The 25,238-nt window shown below is 39.0% G+C and overlaps 1 protein-coding gene across 1 annotated transcript in view; it reads right to left on the bottom strand.

Annotated features, from left to right (window-relative positions):
- Positions 1-25,238, bottom strand: part of Swap70 (switching B cell complex subunit SWAP70) — a 75,639-nt gene that overhangs the window by 13,961 nt on the left and 36,440 nt on the right. Inside the window, exons 3-7 of the mRNA XM_070035289.1 lie at positions 19,204-19,377; positions 10,258-10,485; positions 6,923-7,069; positions 4,777-4,885; positions 3,075-3,256 (exon numbers count right to left, since the gene is read on the bottom strand). Coding sequence (XP_069891390.1) covers positions 3,075-3,256; positions 4,777-4,885; positions 6,923-7,069; positions 10,258-10,485; positions 19,204-19,377 — 840 coding nt within the window. The remainder of the gene's footprint in view (positions 1-3,074; positions 3,257-4,776; positions 4,886-6,922; positions 7,070-10,257; positions 10,486-19,203; positions 19,378-25,238) is intronic.

Below are 25,238 nucleotides of genomic sequence, written 5' to 3'. Positions count from 1 at the left end.
AAAACAAATTAGGTAAATAGAAGTCTTTTGGTAAGCCCCAACAACTTTTTGCAAAGAAAGTTTTAGGATAGGCTGGGAATGTAGTTTAGTGGTAGAGTGCTTGCCCAGTATGCATGAAACCCTGGGTTCGATTCCTCAGTACCACACAAACAGAAAAAGCCAGAAGTGATCCTATGGCTCAACTGGTAGAGTGCTAGCCTTGAACAAAAGAAGCTCAGGGGCAGTGCCCACGCTCTGATTTTAAGCCCCAGGACTGGCAAAAAAAAAAAAAAGAAAAGAAAAGAAAAGAAAGTTTTAGGACAAACACTGACTTATATTCACTTTCACCATATTTATGTGGTTTGACATCCATTTCTTGAGCTCTGTCTGTATAGTTTCTATTATCCTACAAATTATTCCTTAAAACTTATACCAGAGCTCCAGCCGAAGGGGTGGCAAAAGAAGCCCTTCAGATACTCTCCTCAGTGGAACAAGTATAACTGGTAGCAATTAAAAAAGAAAAAAAACATTTAAAGTCTCTGGAAATTATTATAAGGACATAGAGCAAAAGAAAGCATTTATCTACAAAAACCTGCTAGGAGCTGGGGTTGTAGCTCAATGATAGAGTGTGCCTAGCATATAAAGGTCTTAGATTCAATCTCCAGCACCCCTCAAAATACAACAACAACAACAACAAAGAAAATCTACTAAATCTTAGAACACTTACAGTCTACAGCATGTAAGGTGTAACATACTCCCTTGTGTTTCCCTATACAGTGAGAAGGAAGCTCCAGTCCCAGAAAATGAAAGCCACAGGTCAGGGCTACACTAACTCCCCAGGGGGGCCTCCAGTATTTCTCACCCTCCTCAGCAACTTCTGCAGAAACTCTTCCAGGCAAGAGGGTGAGAGGCCTGGGGCTCTCCTCCACCTGCCCTCACTCTCGGGGCGGGCCAGCTGAGAAGACAAGGCCTGATCACCCTCATTCAGACTCACTTGTGGAGCAGAAACTGTACCACAGAGAAGAAAGCAGTAAGGACTGAAGGCTGCCTCTTCTACCTAGTGACAGGCCCAAAACGAAGGAAAATTCCTCCAAAAGAAGCACTTAGTAGACCAGGCCCTGGTGGCTCACACCTACAATCAATCCTAGCTACTCAGGAGGCTGAGATCTGAGGATTGTGGTTTTGCCCAGGCAAAAAAGTCACTGTGAGACTCTTATCTCCAATTAATCACTCAAAAACCAGAAGTGGCTCTGTGGCTCAAATGGTAAAGTGCTACCCTTGAGCACAAAGAGGCTCAAGGACCAGAGCCCAGGCCCTGAGTTCAAGCCACACAACCAACAACAACAACAACAAAAAGCACATAGCTTCAGAACACAGCAGACATTTTACTCAGGCTCTGCTGCTTACCACTCAAAGAAGTGATTTTATTTGAAAATGTAAAAAAGCACAAGCTACCTTGTACTCATACAGTGTTTTGTAGAATGGGAACTTCTTTGTATAACTACTTAAATATATAATAATAAAAAAATGTTAAAGAAAAAGACAAAACAAGGGAGGTTTTGGTGGCAAGTAACTAAGAGGCAGCTGATAGCTCTTAAGAGTAACAAACCAAACTCCAGACCAGCCACCAGTGTGACAGAACCAGGAGAAGAGACAGTAAAGCAGAGCCCTCGTGTGGTAGAAACACGGCTCAGACTGGCCTTGATTAAACATGGACAATTTAGGCTTCAGAATACTAAGAAAAAGCAATCAGTCAAGAGCACCAACAAAGGTAGGCAGCTTAATCAAAAAGAGAAGAGAAAGACATCTAACCAGCTCTGCTAAATGAGGGTCATCCAGGGTAACTAAACCCAAAGCTGTGCTTCTGAGGGGCACAGTCTGAGGCTTTCCAAGTCTTGGAAAGAGTCCAGCCATGTCACTACACAAATAAATGAGCAAACAACAGCTCTGGGGGACGGTGTCAGAATTAGTACCTAGAGTTGTTATATTACCTTAACCACCCCGTTTTCAATTTTAAAAAAATCATGACATATAACACTCTCTCTCTCTCTCTCTTCAGAAAAAAACAGGCAAAAGAAACTGCCTTTGAAGCAGCACAAATGGTACATTTACCAGAAAACTTCAAAGCAGTCACAAATAAGTTCAAAGAACTAAAAGGAAGCCATGCTAAAAGTATTGAAGAGTGATATTTCATCATATAGAGAATATTAAGAAAGAGATAAATTATAAAAGAAATCATATGGAGATTCTGAAGTTCAGTAACTGAAATGAAAATTTCACTCAAAGGACTCAATAATATATTTAAGCTGCAAGATTCCACTGAAGAGATGAACAGAAATTATGCAATCAAAAAAAAAGAAAAAAAAGAAAAAATAAACAGAGCCTCAGAAATGTGGGACATCTTTATGTGCCCCCAACATCTACATAATGGAAGCAGAAGGAAAAGAGAGGAAATGGGGAGAGGGATATTTGAAAAACAAGTATCTGAAAGTGTATCATATCCAATATGATGGACATTATTCCACACATCTAAGAATTCGATGAATTCCAAATAGAATAGAAACAAAGAGATCTAAGAAGGATATGAAACAACAATGTTTGTCCCAGATGCCCCAAAACAGCATTGACATTCTCAGGAAGATGAAATTTCTCATCTTTCTCCTGACAAAATGCAAATGTGCTCACTATTTTTATAAATATGTTCTCATAGTCAATAAGATGTTTTTGCTGTCCTGAGACTGACTTACTTTCAAGACTGGAAAAGTAGGGGGGGCGGGGGGAGGATGGGAAGGGATGGGAAGGGGAAACAAAGGAGGAGGCTACAATGCTTGATAAGAAATGTACTCATTATCTTGCCCATGTAATTGTAACCCCTCTGTACAGTATTTTCACAATAAAAATAAAAATAAAAAAAGACTGGGAAAGCAGAGTACCTAAGAGTGGCCTAGATAGTATTCTTGAGAATACAGGTCACCAAACCTCCCCCTGAAGTTGCACTAGCCTCACTAGCAGGTTCTGCACTAGCAGGCAGAACCAAAGCTCCCAAGGCAGCTGACAGCTCTACAGTGAAATGGCACCCACATGCCCAAACCCACCTTTCTCACAGTCTCTAGCTCCTGCTGCTTGTTTTCGTTGGCAGCCTGGAGTTCCTTCATCTGCCGTTCCAACTCCTCCTGCTCAGCCAGCAGCTTCTTACGAAGTTCTTTCCGGCGCTGGCGGGCCTCTTTGTGTGGTGGAGGGCTGCCCAGCTTCAGCAGATGGATAGTAGAATGGATGGCTGCAAAATGTGGAAGAATAGGAAACACATTTTATTCTTTAGATGTCTGTTACACAAATGCACAGTGGGACCATAGTCAGAAACCCAGTGTGGATTCTGATTTTGCCATTGAGTAGCGGTGTGATCCTAAACAAACATCAAATCTCTGCAATATCAGTATCTTCTCCAAGTCCAAACTGCTAACTGTACATCTGTGCTAACAGAGACACCCGATTCGGGTACAGTGGATTGCATATGTTTTAAGAACTTCTGACAACACTTTCAATACCCTTCTTCCCAAAAAGCTAAGTAAAAATAAGACACAGTAAAGGCAAAGCCAAAGTTGCTACTATCTTACATACAGCCTGCTGTAATGTATCTGCCCCTAATCTATACCTTATAAAATGACTTCCCTGTACACTTCCTTTCTGAAAGTGTAACAGGTCATAATAGCTGCCAATTAGTGAAAATATGCATTAATACATACATAAAGTAAGTTAATACTTACATAAAGTAAGTCAAGAGTCTATTGGGGCATGCTGTACTGAGGTTTGAATTTCAGGACCTGATACTTGCTAGGCTGTCACTCTACCACTGAGCCATGTTTTCAGCCCCACACATGTAAAATCTATAAGCTTACCCTTTAGCATTATCTCATATTATTTTGTACCAATAATACATCTTGAACTCAGAACTTTGTAACTCTTACTGGCTTGCTTACTCATAGCTGGTGTACTACCACTTGAACCAGACCTTCAGTCTGGCATTTTTGCTGGCTAATTGGTAATGAAGTCTTGTGGACTCTTTTACCCATGCTAGCTTCAAAACTGCAATACTACTGGACTCTAGTGGCTCATGGCTGTAATCCTAACTACTCAAGAAGCTGAGATCTGAGGATTGGGATTTAAAAACAGCCTGGGCAGAAAAGCTTGTGAGACTCTTATCTCTAATTAATCACAAAAAAGCTGAGGATGTCACTGTGGTTCAAGTGGTAGAACATTAGCTTTGAGCAAAAAAGGCTCAGGGACAGTTCCTAGACCCAGGATTTACAACAAAAAGAAAAAGAAGAAAAAAATCCTGCCATCCTCTGACCTCAGCTTCCTGAGTAGCTAGGATTATGGATATAAACCACCAGCTTTGCTATATTTTTGAGATAGAGTCTCATTTTTTGCCTAGAGCAGGCCTAGACTTCAATCCTCCTATTTATGCCTCCCACAAAGCTAGATGACAGAAGCCCAAAGCTAGATGACAAAAGCACGCCTCTGCATCTAGCTTTTTACTGATTGAGTTTAGAGTCTCAAAAACTTTTGCCCAGGCTGGCCCCAAATTGTGATCTTCCTAATCTCTACCTCTTAAATATCTAGGATTTCAGGGGCTATATCTAGGCCATAACATCATGTAATCTTTTTTTTTCCCAGATACTATGTCACGTTTAGAAACAATAAATAAGATAAAAATGCTTTAGCATCTTTCATGAGAGTCAAAAATACAAAGTCAAAGCTCTCACATTTTGTCACAACAAATAATAAAAGCAGACTTACCTTGAATCCACTCTTGTTTCTTCTTCTTATCTGAAGCACTAATTTCGAAGGTCTTATCAAGACATTTTATTAGAAAAAGGCATTTCTTTCCATCTTTGTCAGGCAGAGGCTAAAACAGAAAAGCACAGTTAGTTCTTTAAGTTTTTTTTTTCTTTTTCTTTTTGTGTTTTTAAGACAGGATCTCATTATGTAGACCAGGATGACCCTGAAATTCTAATCCTTCTGCCTCAGCCTCTCCAAATACTTGATTACAGATATGTGTCAGCAGGCCTGGCACTGAACTTCAATATTTCTTATTTACACCCATCTGACTGAGATTCGGCAGCAATTAGTTTATAATATAAAATTACTGGTTTATTACTATAATATACTATAATATATATACTATATATTATATGCTATATGTATTACTATATATATACTATATATACTATACTAATATACTATAATATACTATAATATAAATTACTGGTTTATTACTAATACTCTTGCCGAGGTGATATAACTTATGGTCACAACAACCCCTAATCGGTATACCACATCTGTTCTGGGAAAACAACCAACACCTGACAGGATACAGGATGCTTTGGTTTGGACTTTGCTGAGTGCAGCAACTCCAACCTGTGCTTTTCCACTGCAGGAATCGCCAAAGACAAATTCCTTATCACAAGAGGTGTTGACATACAAAGCTTCTGACCCAGGGCGATTTCTACCTCTGCCTGCTGTGGCTTCTCCTTGTGCCTGGGATATGTTTTTGCCAACCCTATGGTTCCTGTCCTATATTCTTATGAATCAAATCGCATGGCTAGAGGTGAATTGTGAGTCTTTGTTTAACGTAAGCAGACTCCTTCACAGGCATTACAAACTCCAAAGAATTAATATACCTACGCCACTTCTTCTTCAAGATGCACTAGAGTTTATGAGTGAGAGTTCAGGTCTTTCAAGTATTATTTAACAAATATAGAAGTAGTTAACACACAAATCAAAAATTCAGCCTGAGAATAGAGCTCAGCAGTCTAGCATGCACAAGACTCTGAGTTCTTTAACAAATACAGACATAGAGGTAGCTAACACACAAATAAAAAACTCAGCCTGAGAACAGAACTCAGAAGCCTAGCATGCACAAGGCCCTGAGTTCTATCTCTAGCACAACAAGAAACAAACAAAAAAATCTTTTGCAGGGGCTGGGAAGGTGGCTCAGTGGTAGAGTGTTAGCCTTAGCTGAAGAGCTGAGGGACAGCGCCCAGGCCCAGAGTTCAGGCCCCATGACCAGACCCCCCCCCCAAAAAAAAAATCTTTTGCAAAAGCTCAAAAATTTATGTTCTTAAGGGCTTCACTTCTTTATAAAATACTAAGTTACTGAAAACATTCAAATATGATGCCAAATCTTTTTTATTTAATGTACTCAAAATTCCTCAGAATTTATGCCAGGCATGGTGGATCAACATGCCTATAATCCTAGTATACAGGTGGATGAAGGAGGAAACTGCAAGCTCAAGGCCAGCCTGCAACATAGTGACTCAAAACAAAATAAGTTGGGCCCAGTTGGCTCATACCTGTAATCCTAGCTACTAAAGAGAAGGAGATCTGAGAGTCATGGTTCGAAGCCAGTCCAAGAAGAATATTTCATGAGACTCATCTCCAATTAAACACTGTAAAAGCTAGAAGTGGAGCTGAGGCTCAAGTGGAAGAAAGCAAAATTAAAAACTCAGAGATAATGCCTATTCTCTGAGTTCAAGCTCCAGAACCAGCGCACATTGCGTGCAAGTAGGCATGCACGTGCACATGCACAAGCACACACACACACACACACACACAGACACACACACAATCTCCAGATCTTTTGGTATGTCCATGATTTGTACAATCTTACTGACATTTTTTTAATTTTATTTTTTATTGCTCTACTTTGTTCCATAAATATACAGTGAATTAAGATACTTTGTTGACAAATATAATATAGGAAATCAAACTTGTCAGTTATTTTTAATTTTGGTTCAGAAGCAAGGGCATGCCTGCCTTATTTTGGAAATGTAAATTTAGGATTTATTTGAAGGCAAGCTCTAGAATGGGGAGAGATGAGAAAGTCCCTCAGCAGCAGGGGGCAGCACCGAGTAAGGATGCAAAGAAGGAATAACAGACTAACCTCTACGCAGCAGTTTTCATCCAGCAAAACATCTCCTTTCTTATCCTTCAGATCCTCACTCACATAGTAAGAAATTATGTTGGGTTTTAGTACAAACCAACGTTCTGTCCAGTTTTTCCGTCGATGGCCTTTTTTCATCATGTAACCCTAGAAAAGATTAAATCATTTGCTTATGCTTTCATTTATAAGAACTGAGATTTATTTCTTCCTTTATAGTCTTATCTTCTTCATTATCTGATATATGGTCCTGAATACATGATGCCAATGGCTCTAGTCCTTTGTGGACCCTTCAAGAATCTATGAAAGGAGAATGGGAGGGGCGGGCGGGGAAAAAAAAAAAAAAAAAAAAAAAGAATCTATGAAAGTCAGGCCATTATACCCCAAATCACATAAGCATGTAGAGATAAGAGTTTGTATATAATCTCAGACATTTCAAAGATAACTCTACCCAAAGTGATATATAAAAAGGGGGGCTGGATGCAGTGTCCTCAAGTGGTGGAGTACTTGTCTAGTAAGCACAAAGCCCTGAATTTAAGGGAGACAGAGAAAAAATGACATACAGATAGCAAGACATTGATTTTAATAACAGAATTTTCTTAAATTCTTCATCTTTTGAGCTATTTACTGAAATATTTACTGGCAAGATGAAATATCTTTGATTCAATTCAAAACAATAAATGGAACATAGGCATGGTGATGCACTCCTGTAATCCCAGTACTTGGGCAATTGAGACTGAGGCAGGAGGATCTAGATCTGGTTCAAGGACAGTCTCAGCTATATAGCAAGACTGGTCTCATAAATGAATGAGGTAGAACTTTTGGTTCACACCTCTACTCATAGCTACTCATAGATCTAAGGAATGCAATTCAAAATCAGCCCAAGCAGGAAAGTCTGCGAGACTTTTATCTCCATTTTACCACCAAAAAAGCCAGAAGTGAAACTGTGGCTCAAGTGATACAGTGCCAGCCTTGAGCACAAAAGTTCAGGAACAGTATCTAGGCTCTGAGCTCAAGTCTAAGGTTTGATATCAAAATAAAAACTTTAAAAAAAAATGAGTGAGTGAACAATATTAATTTGGATGAAATTCCATTCGATTATTATACCAGTCCTAATCATATAGTGTTCGGGTTCTTAATCCTTGGAGTTTGAGATAAAACTATCTTTTTTTTTTGTCGGTTTGTTGTGAGGCCTGAACTCTGGACCTGGGCACTGTCCCTCAGCTCTTCAGCTCAAGGCTAGCACTCTACCACTGGAGCCAAGCACCACTTCCAGCTTTTTCTGCTTATATGGTGCTGAGGAATCGAACCCAGGGCCTCATGCATGCAACGCAAGCACTCTACCACTGAGCCACCTTCCCAGTCCTAAAACTATCTTTTTTTTTTTAATTGTGAAAATACTGTACAGAGGGGTTACAATTACCATCCCTTCCCATCACCTCCCTTCCGTCCCCCCCCACCTGTGCCAAAGTTGTAAAGTTTGTTTTTCGACATAATGTCTTGTACATCTCATTGTTGCAATGGGTCCACCTTCCCCTCCATAAATTATACCAACATCAAATACAGTGAAAACAGGGGTTATACATGGGGGAGGAACATACAAAGCAACAAAGAAATTAAGGCTATCTTATAATACAATTCATTTATAGTTCTCTATCCTAGAAGTCATCATCAGACAGAAACGGTGTCTTATAACTCTTTATAATATCAAAAGCCTATACAAGTTAAGCTTCAATTAATATTTACTGATAGACTCTATTGGGGAAAAAAGAAAAAAGTCAACATATCTTCTAATGAACAAAGAAAAGAGCAAAGTAAGGAAATCCAAAATGAGAGCTATTATTTAATGTAAGTTATTCTTCTTAATAATGTAGGCTGTTTTAAAGAACCACTAAAATAGAAACAAATTCTATTAACAAGAATTAAGCTTTATAGAGAGAGAAATATATACATATATATGCATATATATATATATATATCAGATACTATGTTAGTGCTGAAATCACAAAGATAACAGTCAATGAGACATGCAACTTCACTATATGGAAATATCTTTTTCTTAAAGTACAGGCATTTCTCTAATTTTGTAAAACAAAATACAAAATCATATAGGAAATCTAAAAATATAGAAAAGGGATAGAAAAGAAAATAAGGGTCAGAAACCAGTGGCTCACACCTGTAATCCTAGTTACTCAGGAAGCTTGAGATCTGAAGATTGTGGTTCAAAGCCAGCCTGGGAAGGAAACATCTCTGAGACTCTTATCTCCAATTAACTACCAAAAAGCTAGAAACAGAGCTGTAGCTCAAATGGTAAAGCACTAGTCTTGAGTGAAAAAGGTCAAGGACAACTTCCAGGCTTTGAGTTCAAACCCGGTATGGGCAAGGAAAGAGGGCGAGGGCAAGGGGAGAAAAGATGGTCTGGGCGTTGTCAAGTGGTAGAGTTTAAACCGAGAAGGATGAAGAGGGAGGAGAGAGGTGGGAGGGAGAGAGGAAGAAAGAAGAAGGAAGAAGAGAGAAGTAAATTTGGCAAGCATTCTTCCAGAGATCTGCAAACATACATCATGCTGCACCAAAGAGATTAGAAGACAGTAGGTCCTAAGCACCTGTCGTTTGCAGGAACAGAAGGGGTATCTTTCCAGGCCAACAGTATGAATGTATCCATGACATGAGAGCATTTTATTAAAAACAAGAAAAATAGTATTTAAACTGTTCTTTTTTTTCCTTTGCCAGTACTAGGGCTTAAACTCAGAGCCTTGCCTCACACTCAGCTTCTTTACTCACTGCTGATGCTCTATTACTTGGGCCAGATCTCCAGTTCCAGTTTTTAAACAATACTTTGTTTAAACAATACTAGTCCTAGGGCTTGAACATAGGCTTAGGCAATGTCCCTCAGATTATGCTACAGTAGTTCTACTTCCAGCAGTTAAATGGAGATAACGGTCTCATGAACTTTCTTGCCTTTGCTGGCTTAAACCTCAGCCTCCTGAGTACATGGGATTACAGGCACCCAATTTAAATAGTTCTTTTAAATCAGTTACTTCTTAACTCTTTTAATTATACTCCAAAACTGTACCCAATATTCTTTAAAAAAAAAAAAAAAAAAAAAAGCCCAGGGCTGGGGGAGATATGGCACAATGGTAGAGCACTTACCTAGTATGCAAAGGGAGAGAATAAAAGTCAAATACAAGACTGGGAAATAACAAACTTTACTTTTGTTCTAAAATCAGCTAAGAAGTACAAGTGACTTATACCATCATTATAGAAAAAGAAATGTTATTTCACTTCAAACATGTCAAATTCTAAAGATGAAGAAAAATATAGCATTACAGGACTCTTACCTGTTTCAACACATCTAATATAAGCTCACTGAAGACTTCATTAATGGCCATAGTTACTGTCTGACGATCCATGCCTTTGCTGAACTGTCCATTTCCAATAAGCTCAATAAGTTCCCACACAGAAAGGCCATCTTTACTGTCATCAAAGTTGACTTTATAATGCTCAAATTGTTCTTGCTGCCAACCTCCTCCCATAGCTTCTGTAAGTTTCTTAAGCAGGTATTCAATCTGTATTTTGAAAAAATTTTTAAATTATTTCTCATTTAAAAAAACAAAGGTGTGCACTTACACTTATATTATTAACATTGATATGACCAATTCAGGGTAATTTTTTTTTTTATTTTTTGCCATTCCTGGGGCTTGAACTCAGGGCCAAGGCACTGTCCCTGAGGTCCTTTTTGCTCAAGGCTAGCACTCTACTTATGCTACAGTACCACTTCCAACCTTTTCTGATTATATAGTAGGAGGAATCAAACCCAGGGCTTCATACATGCTAGGCAAGCACTCTCCCACTAAGCCATATTCCCAGCCCTCAAGATATATTCTTATACCTCCAGAAAAAGTTTTGTTAGGAAACTTCTATTTTCAGGAAGAAGGATATGAATACATCTCTATTAGCCTAGACTAAGGAAAGGAATCCAATGAAAAACCTCTACTAGTATAATTATACATAGAATTAAAACAAATTACAAACATAGCAATGTTATTGTGATCTGAATACTCTTTTAGATAAATATTTCACTAAAACAGAGTATTAATCTGAAAAAAAAGTAAAAGCAAAAGGACTGGGATTTCAGTGATAGCATTTGCCTATCAAGATGGAATTTCAATAGGAAATGTACTCATGACCTTGCTCATGCAACTGTAACCCCTCTGTACAGTATTTTTACAATAAAAAACAATTTTTTAAAAAAAGGAGTCTCTCCCAGTACAACCTTCAAAAAACAAAAAGCCATTTTTTATACATCTTAACATTAACAGTTCAGTCAAGAGCCAGTGGCTCACATCTATCAACCTAGTTACTCAAGGATTGAAGTTTTTTTTGTTTTTGTTTGTTTTTTTGTTGATCGTGGGGCTTGAACTCTGGGCCTGGATACTGTCCCTCAGCTCTTCAGCTCAAGATAAGTGCTCTAGCACTTGAGCTACAGTGCCACTTCCAGTTTTCTGGTGGCTTATTGGAGATAAGAGTTTCACGGACTTTCTTGCCCGGGCTGGCTTTGAACCACGATCCTCAGATCTCAGCCTCCTGAATATCTAGGATTACAGGTGTGAGCCACCGGCACCCGACTTCAAGGATTGAAGTTTGAAGCCAGCCTAGACAGAAAAATCTCTGAGACTCTAATCTCTAATTAACCACAAAAAGATGAAAATGGAGGTATGGCTCAGGTGGTGTCAGCCTTGAGCAAAAAAAGCTAAGCAAGAGGGCAAGGCCTTGAGTTCAAAGCCTAGCACCAGGTACCCCCACATCACCCCCCAAAAGATAAATAATTGTTCAAAATAAAATAACTTAGTGGCATTAATATATACAGAAGTTTAAGCTCACTCAGGGCCACAAATAGAAGGGCCCAGGCTGGCAGATTGTGGACTATATGCCCACAGAAGTCTTCGTAAGGTCAAAGGAAGCATGCATGTGTCGCCCATGTCTATACAGGATGAAGGACTAAAAGTGAGGTGCCAAGATGGTGCAGCTGATGAACATCCATACAAGTCACCTACCACTGCAAATAAGGTTAAGACCCTCTTATTCCAGCTCCAGTTTCTTCTTCAATATCAGATCATATGCCATGTTTACAATCAGAGGTCTATCAGTAACCAACTCAGCTTTCAAAGCAGCCTCTCAGGTTCACTCGAATGTTCCTAAAAGGTAACCCCCAAACCCTATCATCAGCTCCCAGAACCAATCTTCTCGGTACTTTCAGTGACTGCTAAACAACTAATTTAGGTTGATTCCAGGTGATTTTTCAACACAATCTCCACAAACAAACAATGTAAGGTCCTTTAGATTCATTATACTGGGCCATGGAGAGACATTCCCATTCTCTAGTATCCAGTTATACTAAATGATATACCATGATCGCAGGCTGCTATCCTCGTCTCCTGATGCCCCATTACTCCCTAGTGGCCCAATGGCCCATATCAATTCTGAAAGCGCATTCAATTTCAGGAAGCAGCTTACTTCCTCCTTCTAAACAAGTTTCACCAAAAATAACTAAGAATAAACCTTCAAGCTGCATGAGATTTTTCCAGGCCTTCAGTTAAAAATTTATATTGTAAAAAGCTCTTTTTTTGTCATCATTAAAAGGGGCATTTATTCATTTAGCAACAATTCATGTTTTATTTCATTTAGGGCTCATAAAATGATTGTGATTTTCATTGTGTCAAAAGAAAATCCACAGCAAATACGTCCTGTTTCGTTCAATGAGAAATGAATACTATGTAGAAACTATACATACATTCATTTACAGAAATAGCATCAGAAAAAAACTGTGGAACCATCTAAAATGGGTATACACTTTTGTTATCTGTGACAGAAATACCTTGATTTTACTATGTAAGAGATTTAGACATTTAACCTTCTTCATACTTCTTTCTCAGCAATGGAAAATGAAATCAAGTGCAAACTTTTGTGTACCTCTTGTATTTTTCATTTGACTGTCACTGTTCTATAGCAGTAACTGAAGATGGAGAAAAAAAGTTGTAGGTGGACTACTGGCAATATATAAAAAATGCTTTGAACTTATGAGGCTTAAAATCCGTTGACAAAATTAAAAGTTAAACTTGTATACTCACTGGTAGAGAGTGAGGGAACAAAAGACACTACACGAAAGGAAATGTACTCATTACCTGACTCGTGTCATTGTAATCCCTCTGTAGTTCATCCTTATGATAACAATAAAAAATTCATATACTCATGACAAGTGAAAGCATTGTATGTTTGAGATTTTAATGTATGGGTTTCACATTATATATTTTATTAAAATATATACATTAAAAATAATGCAGTTCTTAAACTGCTATATGTTATTCAGAAAGGAAGCAAAACCTATTAAGACATGTTTTCCACAATACAATTGGTTTTTCAGTGTTTGGTAAAAAAAAGAACAGGTAAAATGCTAAGAACTTAGTAATCACCATGTGGTAAACCTCAAGAGGCTGGTTCAGTGACTAGATAAAGTAATTCCACAGTTATCTGCACTAGTGACTCCTGGCCAATGGGGCATAATATATAAAATTAACCCTAATTCTTTTGGGGGTGGTAGATATGAATTGCTGGCACCTGGATTTTTTTCTTTCTTTTTGTGCTGGTCCTGGGGCTTATTCAGAGCCTAGGCACTGTTCCTGTTTGCTAAAGACTAGTTCTGTACCACTTGAGCCACAGCTCCACTTCTGGCTTATTTTGGTGGTTGATTGGAGATAAGAGTCTCACAGACTTTTCTGCTTGGTGTGGCTTCCAACTGCAATCCTCAGATCTCAGCCACCAAGGTGGTTAGCATTACAGACATGAGTCACCAGAGCTTAGCTTAGATTTTTTTTTTAAATTTTAAACAGGGTCTTGCCCTAAACTCATGATGCTTTCTTCTGACTACTGAGTGCTAAGGTGTATGCCACCACAGCCAGCTAATTGAACTTCTAAGGAAATGAAATGCTAAGGTAGTCCAAGCAATACCATGATAAAGTAGGCTACATGGCCATTCTAATGAATCAGAGACAGTTGCTCTTCTCAAATGAGATCCATTTGTTTTATGTCAATCTGCAAAGATGAAGGTAAACATGCTGAAGCATCTGGGCTAGGCTCTGTGCTGCAGGAGGGATAGTTTTTTTTTTTTCTTAAAAAAAAAAAACAAAGTTTTTTCATTAGCATATACTAGTTGTCTAAGAGGATTTTCACTATTGACATTTCTATACATTCAAATGTACCTCATCAAACTCCCTCTCTCTCCTTCATTCTCTTCCCTTTTCTTAAAATAATTTCAACAAGGGGGGGGAGGATGGGGTGGGGGAGGGAAGGAGGATGGGAAGGGATGGGAAGGGGAAACAAAGGAGGAGGCTACAATGCTTGATAAGAAATGTACTCACTGGGGCTGGGAAGGTGGCTCAGTGGTAGAGCGCTTGCCTTGCAAGCCGGAGGCCCTGGGTTCGATTCCTCAGCACCATATAAGCAAAAAGAAAAAAGCCGGAAGTGGCGCTGTGGCTCAAGTGGTAGAACGCTAGCCTTGAGCTGAAGAGCTGAGGGACAGCGCCCAGGCCCAGAGTTCAGGCCCCACAACCGGACCCAAAAAAAAAAAAAAAAAAAAAGAAATGTACTCACTATCTTGCCCATGTAATTGTAACCCCTCTGTACAGTATTTTCACAAAAAAAAAAATAAAAATTGGGCTGGGATGTAGCTCAGTGGCAAAGCGCTTGCCTAGCAAGTGCAACGTCCTGGGTTCGATCCCCAGTACCAAAAAAGAAAAGACCAAAAAAAATACAGTTAAAAAAAACCCAAACAAAAAAATAAATAAATAAAAATTAAAAAAAAAATTTCAACAAGTTTCACTGGTCTATTTTTCATATAGGCATATAAAGTGTTTCAACCATATTCACCCTCTTTTACTGTCCACTGGCCCTTGCCCTTCTGCTGGTACTCACTCCCCAACAGAGCCTGTCATCCATTTATTTTAATTTTTGGTACATATTAGTTGTACAAAAGGGTTCATTAGCTAATTCACACATGCACATGTTATAATATAGTCAGATCAACTGCCTCTGTTGCTTTTTCCTGGTCCCCCACAACATTATCCAATAGCTTCCAATGAGTTTCCTTAGGCTGCCTTCATCAGAAGCAGACACTGTGTTTTTCAATAGTAGTCCTCCATCATGCTCTTTTCCTCTCCCTTATCCATGGGTTGCATTCTTTAGTACATCTGGAGAAGAAATCTTTTGAGTTTCTTAGGTAGAATGATCAGGAAGTTGATGCTGATGATTCCCTTTCTAGCTATGTCTCAGTGATTATTTTATTTGAAGCCAATGAAAAATCAAGTAATAAAGCAAGCCTTCTTACTAATTTCTAATCCTGAAATCAGGCCAAGCTCCCTTTCAAGTCCTGCCACTAATACTTGAATGATGGAGAAAACAACAAGGGTAAAAAACTCTATCTCCAGTTTCAAAAAATACAAACGAATTTGAAATACCGAGTATAATTACAAAATATCATAATAGATTATACTGGAAATCTTCCATACAGTACTGAAGCTTTTCAAACATCTTTCATATACTTTTACTACATCTATCATTATTCCATTCCTTTCTGTATGTCTCGAAATTAAGCTAATCATTTTCCTTGGACAAAAACTCCACAGCATATTTTCTTTTTTATTTCCCCTGTAACATACATAGGTAATCACTGTGGTTATTTAACACTCCTCTCTCTACTACAGTGAAACTGCCTTTTCCTTTAATGCCAATGATTTCCACCTATTTGCATTTATATAAATCTAAGGACATCTTCTTACCACTATCTAATTTTTCTAATATTACTATCTTTGTTTTGTTTTGTTTTGTTTTTTTGGTTCGGTTGTGGGGCCTGAACTCTGGGCCTGGGCGCTGTCCCTCAGCTCTTCAGCTCAAGGCTAGCGCTCTACCACTTGAGCCACAGCGCCACTTCCAGCTTTTTTCTTTTTTGCTTATGTGGTGCTGAGGAATCGAACCCAGGGCCTCATGCATGCAAGGCAAGTACTCTACCACTGAGCCACCTTCCCAGCCCTAATATTACTATCTTTATGCCTCTTAAAACATTTGTTTATTTGGTGCCAGAGCTCAACACTCTACCAGTACTTCTACTTCACAACCTGTTCAATTAAGCTTTCTACTCCTGCAGCTATAGAAACAGTCCCAAATTTTTTTCCTTGGCTCTCACAACTCCTACTATGGCTTCTTCCTCCCTCATCTAACCTATTTACTCACACAGTTTTTCCCTTTCTGTCTCTAGGCCTGGCCTTTCACAAGCTCTAAACGTGCACTTCTAATTGATTACAGCAAAGCTCCATATGGGTATTCCACCTAAAATACCAAATGAGCTGGGCACCTGTGGCTCACGCCTATAATCCTAACTACTCAGGAAGATCTGAAGATTGCAGTTCAAAGCCAGCCTGGGCAGGAAAGTCCATGAGACTCTTATCTCCAATTAACCACGAGAGAAAAACGGAAGTAGCATTGTGGGTCAAGCAGTAGAGTTTACCTTGAGCTGAAGAGCTCAGGGACAGCTCCCAGGCCCAGAGTTCAAGCCCCACAACTGACAAAAATAAATTAATAAATAAAATGCTAAATGTGCCACACATATCACCAGGTATGTACCTAAATTTTTTCGAACATTTTCTCATTTATTTATTCACTCACTAACACACACATACCCATTTAAGTGGATACTAATCATGGTTCCATGCACTATATTAATTAAACACTTCACATATTTTTAAGTCCTCTTGAGAATATACTGTAGAAATTATTTATTCCTGGGCTGGGAAGGTGGCTCAGTGGTAGAGCCCTTGCATTGTATGATGAGGCCCTGGGTTCAATTCCTCAGCACCACATAAGCAAAAAGAAAAAAAAAGCCGGAAGTGGCACTGTGGCTCAAGTGGTTAGAGCGCTAGCCTTGAGCTGAAGAGCTGAGGGATAGTGCCCAGGCCTCATGACCAGAACCAAAAAAAAAAAGAAAGAAAGAAAGAAAGAAATTATTTATTCCCATTTTACAGTGGGGAAACAAAATCAGAGAGACTGAGTAATTTATTAGGTAACGAGTAAGTGGTAAAGCTGGGTTTCAAATCAGTCAGCCTGATTCCAGATACTAGGTTTCAAACAAAAACATGTCTGTCCGTTAGATGATGGCCTGACTTTGACTTGAAAATAAATAATGGAGTTGGGCTCCAGTAACTCATGCCTATAATCTTAGCTACTCAAGAGGCTGATATCTGAGGATTGTGGTTCGAAGCCAGCAGAGCAAGAAAGTCCATGAGACTTTATCGCCAATTAATTACCAGAAAACTGGAAGTAGGACTGTGGCTCGAAGTGATAGAGTACTAGCCTTCAGTGACAGTGAGGGACAGTGCCCAGGCCCTGAGTTCAAGCACCACAACCACAACCAACAATAAATAAATAAATGCTTCCTAGATAGCAAAAAAAAAAAAAACAAATGTGGGATAATCTGAGTTCCTGGACAGCACCCAGTGTCCAAGGCCAGAGATGTTCTACAACTCAAGTGCAATACAACATTTTCCTATGGCTCCTCACTGGAGTGATCAGTACAGATAGGCTGTGGCCTCCACATCTAATTTCTCAGCCATCATGGTATGGTAATTCTGTGAGCTATTCACAGCATCCTTTTCTTTTCTTAACATTTAAATTCATATATATTAAATATTTACATTTTTATTTTTAAATGTTTTGTGATATGTGTTCTTATATACTTACATGCCAAATTATACCAAAATCTATAAGTATATTAATTGTTGCTAGGGGGGTTCCTAGAACATAGATTCTGACCCAAATCTTGGGGCAACAAGGGACTCTGCATCCTTTCAAAAAATATTCTTAGGCCATTATTCTAGCTACCTAGGAGGCACAGGTAGGAGGATCAAGGTCCAAAGCCTACCCCAGACAATAACATATCTTATCTGAAAAATAATGTTAAAGGGGCTAGGAGAAGCTGGGCACTGGTGGTTCATGTCTGTAATCCTAGCTACTCAAGATGCTGAGATCTTAGGATCGCAGTTCAAAATCAGCCTGGGCAGGAAAGTCTGTGAGATTCTTATCTCCAATTAACTACCTAAAAAACAGAAGTGGTGCTATGGCTCAAAGTGGTAGAACACTAGCCTTGAGCAAAAAAGCTCAGGGATAGTACCTAGGCCCTGAGTTCAATCCATACAACTGACCCCCCTCCACCCACCCATCCAAAAAACAAAAAAAAGAAGAAAGGGCTGGGAGAAAGGCTGAATGGTCTAGTACTGCCAAAAAAAGACTTTTTTTGGTTTCTTTTTCCACTTACGTCAGTCAATTTGGCCATTTCCAAGTAAGCACAGGAACTGTAATTCAGTCAAACTAGATACCTCACTCATTTTATACACCCTTTGCTTTTCTGCTTCGTGTAACTATAACTGTTTCTTCCATCCAGAATCTTCTCTACTTCACCATTAATCAAAATACTTCACATTCTTCAATGTCCAGAACAAGTTCTACTCTCCCCACAAATGTATTTAGCTAATACCCAATGTGCACTTTCTAGGGGCAGTCTTCATAATCAAAAAACTAAGAAAAGGATTTATTAGCATGAGTCCTATTTTATAATGCAGAAAACTGCAGCGAAAACAATGTAAATAAATTTACCTACAGCCATACAGCTATTAAGCAGTGATAGAATCAAAATTCAAATCCAGAGCACTTCTCTGGAATCAACAGGCTTCATATTTTTTTTAGAGAAGATAGCACAGAAACTTTATTTCTATCCTTTTCCCTTTTAGAAGCTAGAAATAAATAAATACAGAACAAAAAATGCAATGTCCTTTTTCATTTACTTTGAAAAGTACAGTTAAAAAGCCGTCATCCTAGATTTTAAAACAATAATGTTATTTACTCATAATAAAAGTCTTGAGAATATCATTCTGGATCCTATGTATTTCCTATATAGCACTATATAGCCAGTTCTTAACATTTTTTATTAATATACAAATAGATAGAAAGTTACATTGTGGCTTGTATTGAATAACTTGTACTGAACCAATACTCACAGCAAGTTAGAGAAGAGGTTCACTCTCTTTTCAATCTCCAAGGGTATTTCATGCCCCCAAATCACTAAGTTTGGGCTTCTCTAAACTCAAGCTGTTTTTGCCTCTGATTCCAAAAACTAATGAATATCTTTCTATATCTACAATGAATGAATGCAAATATTCTTAATCTATTCCATAAGACTTTACCTCTTCTGGCACAATAATTAGTGGATACTTGTCCTCAGACAAAAAGTTGAAGATAACCCACACTTTAAATGCATCTTCTTCTGTAATGAGCAGGGGACTCTTTGTGAGGTTTTTCTTGACACAGAGAGTCCAACACATCCTATTGAATTCAATCTTGTCAAAGTTGTCTTGAACCTAAAAAGGAATTTAAAAAAAAAAGAACTATAATAAACTGCATAAAAAATAACATGCGTATAAGCTAAGTACAATAGGAGAAAGTCTCCTTCTGGAATCCATGTTAATCAACCCAATTAACCAATAGCCATACGCATACATTTGCTCTATATACATTCAATGGCCCAACTAAGAACACTGTATTTAGTCTGACACTGAAGTAATATCTGTCCCTCTCATTAACTGGGCTGTTATTGACCTGTCAAATAAGTTTATTTTTTCATGTGTACACATTATCTTCCAAAACAGACTATCAACTCTAAATGTATAGAAGCTGAGAATGCAATTATTTAGCCTGAGCCACACACAAATACCTCAAAGACATACCTTCTTTTGAAAAAACTGATTAACTGAAATTCTAAAAAGACAACCTTACCATTTATTCATTCATTAATTCAGGCATTCAACATATCTGCAGCATCTACTCTTGTGTTACAAAATCAAGGACATAAAGATGCAAGTCTGTGTTCTTAAAATAGTCAAAGTGCGTAAGAGAAAACACACATGCAAACAGATAAATTTTAATAGTCTACATCAGTGTATAATTCAATAGTTTTTTCACACAACTAAATTTTAGACAGTAATTCTTACTTTTCAGTGACAATACCAAGATATCCAACATAATACTTGCCAGTATCTCCAAGGAACATAAAGGCAAATATAATTATAGTGTGACAAGTACTATAACAGAGATAAACAGAGGACTCTGTGGGAACAATGATGAGCTGATGAAACTTTTTAATATATGGGGAAGATATGTAGAGAGATATGTCAACAGAGCTGTATTCTAAAGGACCTTCAAAAGTCAAACAGAGCCAGGCACTGATGGCTCATGCCTATAATCCTAGCTACTTCAGGAGACTGAGATTTGAGGATCATGGTTCAAAGCTAGCCCAGGCAGGATAGTCTGTGAAACTCATCTCCAATTAACTATCAGAAAACTGAAAGTGGCTCTGTGGCTCAAAGTGATAGAGCACCAACCTTAAGTGAAAAAAAAAAGCTCAAGGACAGCACCCAGGCCCTGAGTTCAAGCTATCCCACACACAAAAAAGAAAAAAAAAAATAACTACCAAAGAGCTGTAAATAGAGCTGTGGCTCTAGTGGTAATAGTGCTAGCCTTGGGGAGAAAAAAAAAAAAAAAAAGAAAAAGGTCAGGAACAGTGCCCAGGGCCCAAGTTCAAGCCCCAGGACACCCCCCCACACACACACACACACACACACTACAGCAGAAGAGAAATTTACTTTAAAAATAGTAACTGTAACTTACAAATCCAACTTGAGCTGCAAAACTGAGGTGCTAAAACTAGCCCAGTACCAAGGCTAGGTATGGAGCTAGAACTATTCCTAGGAACAGCAGATGGGGGACTCATGGCCAATGTAACATGAGCACATTATCATCACACCTTCACTCCTTGATCCTCTGTGCCACTCACTGCAGTGGTCTCCAATGAGCCACTGAGTCACATTCCTGTAGTATAAATGTCAAGCAGCAAGAACAATGAGGACTTGGACTTCTCAGTTTCTCCATATGGGTCAGACACTATGGAATTTCCCACCATAGAAAAGCACTCAAGGGCTGGGAAGGTGGCTCAGTGGTAGAGCGCTTGCCTTGCATGCTCAAGGCCCTGGGTTCGATTCCTCAGCACCATATAAGAAAAAAGAAAAAAGCTGGAAGTGGCGCTGTGGCTCAAGTGGTAGAGCGCTAGCCTTGAGCTGAAGAGCTAAGGGACAGCGCCCAGGCCCAGAGTTCAGGCCCCATGACCGGACCCAAAAAAAAAAGAAAAGAAAAGCACTCAAATGATGAGTAGACCAAAATGGCAAGCGTCCACTGCATGGGGCAGAGTGAAAGGTGAGTTCAAAGAGATGGGTGTTAAGACCAGATCATGAAGCGTTGACAAGTCAGGACTTCATCTGTACTGACATAACTGACAAAAACAATTATTTTTATTTGTAAAGCAATAATCTAGAAGAAGATAGAAGGCTTCCTGGAGAAGCAGAGTAGATAGCAGGACAACATGAAGGAAGCATTTATTTCTTCTTTGTAGGGAAGAAGTTAATAGTTGGTTACAGGAAGCAGTTTCTGTTGGTCTCTACCTAGAATTTGTTACTGGAAGGGCATGTCCGAGGTATAAGAAGCTTGCCACTTCATCTTAGTCTGTACCATTTCCTATGTCTCCATCACAAACGGCAACTGCTGGTTTATTTATTTATTTAGCCCTAATGCCATTTCTTGAAGACTTACCATATGCGAAGCATTTTATATGGCATTTCTTACTTTAATGTTTTTTTTTTCCTTTTGGCTGTGCTGAGATTGAGCCCATGGCCTCAAGCATGTGAGGCAAGACGTCTACCACTGAGACATATCCTCAGTCCTTCACATAAACCTGTATATCTGTGTTCATCCTATAAAGCTTAAATATCATCCCTATTTTACAGATCAGAAGTTCACAAAAATTCAGTCATTTTAATCAAGTTCACATGGCTAGTAGACATCAAAACCCGAGTTTCAACTAAAGCTTGAATATAATAAACTCTTTCCACTATGCCAACCTATTTGTAAAACTGAGTAGATAGACACCATTGTATGATGGAGGAATCTATGGAGAACTAGCTTCAAAGGCCACCACTACCAGCTCTACCCACACTAAAAAAAAAAAAAATGGAAGTAGAAGATGTGCCACATGGGAAATGACAAGTACACAAAGCATACAGTCCTATTCTGAGGAACAAGAAGTGACTTTATGTGGTGAATTATGTGGTGAATCACAGGAATCCTAAGGGGGAGTGGCGAGATAAACAGAATGGCTGTAAAGTAAGCACAAAACAAATCACAGAGGGCTTAAAATTTTTAAGAAGCAGCCTGTAAGAAATCATGTTGAGGGTGTTAGAAGAGAAAACAAGCAGGTTGTAACTGTTACATGCAGTACTTTATAGAAACAAAGCTTAAGCTCTATTGGCAATGACAAGGAACCATTTTCCAAAGAATGTGAGGTGAAATGTAATGAGCGAAGAGTGTCAGCATGCCTATTTACCCATGTAAGGGAACAGGGAACAGCCACATTGGCATGGGTTCAGGCACACTGCTACCAAATACCAGAGGCAGGCTGAAGTCAGATTATGCTATGTTTGAAGAATGATATTCTAAATACAAAAGGAAACCAGCAAACACATTTGAGTTCGGAATTAAATCTCTGTTTTAGGAACATTATAATGACAGAATCGTGTAAAGTGGATTTTCAGTAGGTAAAGAGAGTACACAAAGAGAGGGGAAGAAAAAAAGATCAAAAGACTACTGCAGTATTACCAGGCAAAAGGCAGTAAGGTTACTGTAAGAACTGATAAAATGGATGAGGCAGACAACAAGTAATATCTGGAGGAGTAGGTGCCTATTACATGGTCTTCAAAACAGAAGGGAAAACTTGGCACTGGTGACTCATATCTGTAATCCTAGCTACTTTAGGAGGCTAAGATCTGAGGATGCTGGTTCAAAGCCCAGGCAGACAAGTCTGAGAGTCTTATCTCCAATTAACCAGTAAAAAACTGGAAATAGAGGTATGGCTTCAGTGGTAGAGCACCAGCCTTCAGTGAAAAAGCTAAGCAAGAGCACAAGCCTCCAAGTTCAAGTGCCAGTATTAACAGGCATGTATGCATGTAAGTGACTATGTACGTACATGTGCATATACACACATACACTCTATGTTCAGATGTGGACACCTTCAACTGAATGTCAGACATGTAAATGGAGATGTCCAAAGACAAAGAACTACACCATGGTAGTCACAAGATGGCTGAGAACATAAAAAAATAAAAAGGGTCCAAACGGAGTTTTGAGGGACACCCACATTTTTCAATAAGAAGAAAGGACAGCTAGTGATAAGAAAAAAAGCAAATGAAAACTGTAAAGAAACAAGTACAATAAAGCCAATAGTCACAGTTGTTAAGTCAAGTGATGGTGACTCAAACCTATAATCTTAGCTACTCAGGAGGCTGAGATCTGAGAACTATGGTTCAAAGCCAGCCCAAGCAGAAAAGTCCATGAGAGTCTTACCTCCAATTAACCACCAAAAAGCTGGAAGTGGGGGCTGGGAAGGTGGCTCGGTGGTAGAGCGCTTGCCTTGCATGCATGAGGCCCTGGGTTCGATTCCTCAGCACCACATAAGCAAAAAGAAAAAAAGCCGGAAGTGGCGCTGTGGCTCAAGTGGTAGAGCACTAGCCTTGAGCTGAATTGCTGAGGGACAGCGCCCAGGCCCAGAGTTCAGGCCCCATGACCGGACCAAAAAAAAAAAAAAAAAGCTGGAAGTGGAGCTGTGGCTCAAGTGATAGAGTCTAACCTCGAGCACAAAAGCTCAGGGACAGTACCTTGTCCCTGAGTTCAAATACCAGGACCAGCCACAACAACAACAACAAAAAAAAAATCAAGATCCTTCTGCCTTCTGAATGCAAGGACTATAGGAATGTACTATCATGTCAAATATATTTTTTCTTTTGTAATACTGGAGTTTCAGCTTGAGACTTGGAACTTGCTAAAATTTCTAGGAGTCACAAGATAATCTTTTATTCTTTTTGTAGTACTGGGATTTTAACTCAGGTTTTTTGTGGTTACTAGCAAGTGCTCTACCACTTGAGCCTGTGACACCCTCAGTCCCTAGGCATGATTTTTTAATGTTATCTGGTTTATTTCCTCTCTAAAACCTTACCCACTACTTATCTTTGGTTTGTTGTAAAGTATATTAAGCCGGTGGCTCATGCCTGTAAGCCTAGCTACAAAGGAGGATGAGATCTGAGGATCTCGGTTCAAAGCCAGCCTGGGCAGAAAAGTCTGTGAGACTCTTTTTTTTTGTTGGCCGTGGGCTTGAACTCTGGGCCTGGGCGCTGTCCCTCAGCTCTTCAGCTCAAGGCGAGCGCTCTACCACTTGAGCTACAGCGCCACTTCCGGTTTTCTGGTGGTTTATTGGAGATAGGAGTCTCACGGTCTCTCCTGCCCAGGCTGGCTTTGAACCGCGATCCTCAGATCTCAGCCTCCTGAGTAGCTAGGATTACAGGCGTGAGCCACCAGCGCCCGGCTTCTGTGAGACTCTTATCTCCAATTAACAACCAGAAAACTGGAAGTGGCACTGTGGCTCAAGTTATAGAGCGTGTGCCTTGAGCTGAAGAGCTTAGGGACAGTGCCCAACCCGAGTTCAAGCCCATGACTGACAAAAAGAAAAAGAAAAAAGAAAAAGATGAGTGAATAAAGTAAACGTGAAAGGCTAGGGGTATAGCTCAGTGGTAGAGTGTTGTCAAGCATGTAAAAGGCAGTAGGTTTGATTCCCAGCACGACAAGTGAAAGTAAAAGTGATATATACATAATCAGAATAAGGAATTTTTGTCACGTATAATATGGATGACCCTTAAGGATATTATGTTGTGTGAAAGATGACCCTTAAAGATATTATGTTAAGTGAGACAAACACAAAAAGTCAAATACTATATGATTTCACTTATGAAGTATCTAAAGTAACCCAATTCATGAAGCAGAGAAAGAATAAATGGTTACCAAGGACTGGGAGATAATGAAAATAGTTTCAGTCCTACAAGAGGAAAAAGTTCTACAGTTCTCTTGTACAACAATGCACATATAATTTAAAACACTGTACTGTAACTTAAAAAATGAGTAAGTTTATGTTATCCATTTTACCATAATTTTTAAAGTACAAAATCCATCAGCTTTCAACACCAAATAGTACCTAAGATACTGATCAAAGTGCACATAAAAGGCAGCCATGAGTATAGGGAGGGAAGAAGAACAGACTACCCATCTTTGCTGCCTTTTAAGTATAAAA

This window comes from Dipodomys merriami, unplaced genomic scaffold, assembly GCF_024711535.1.
Source record: "Dipodomys merriami isolate MVZ:Mamm:240054 unplaced genomic scaffold, mDipMer1.0.p SCAF_25, whole genome shotgun sequence".
Lineage (NCBI taxonomy): Eukaryota > Metazoa > Chordata > Mammalia > Rodentia > Heteromyidae > Dipodomys > Dipodomys merriami.
This window is presented reverse-complemented; position numbering and strand designations above follow the sequence as displayed.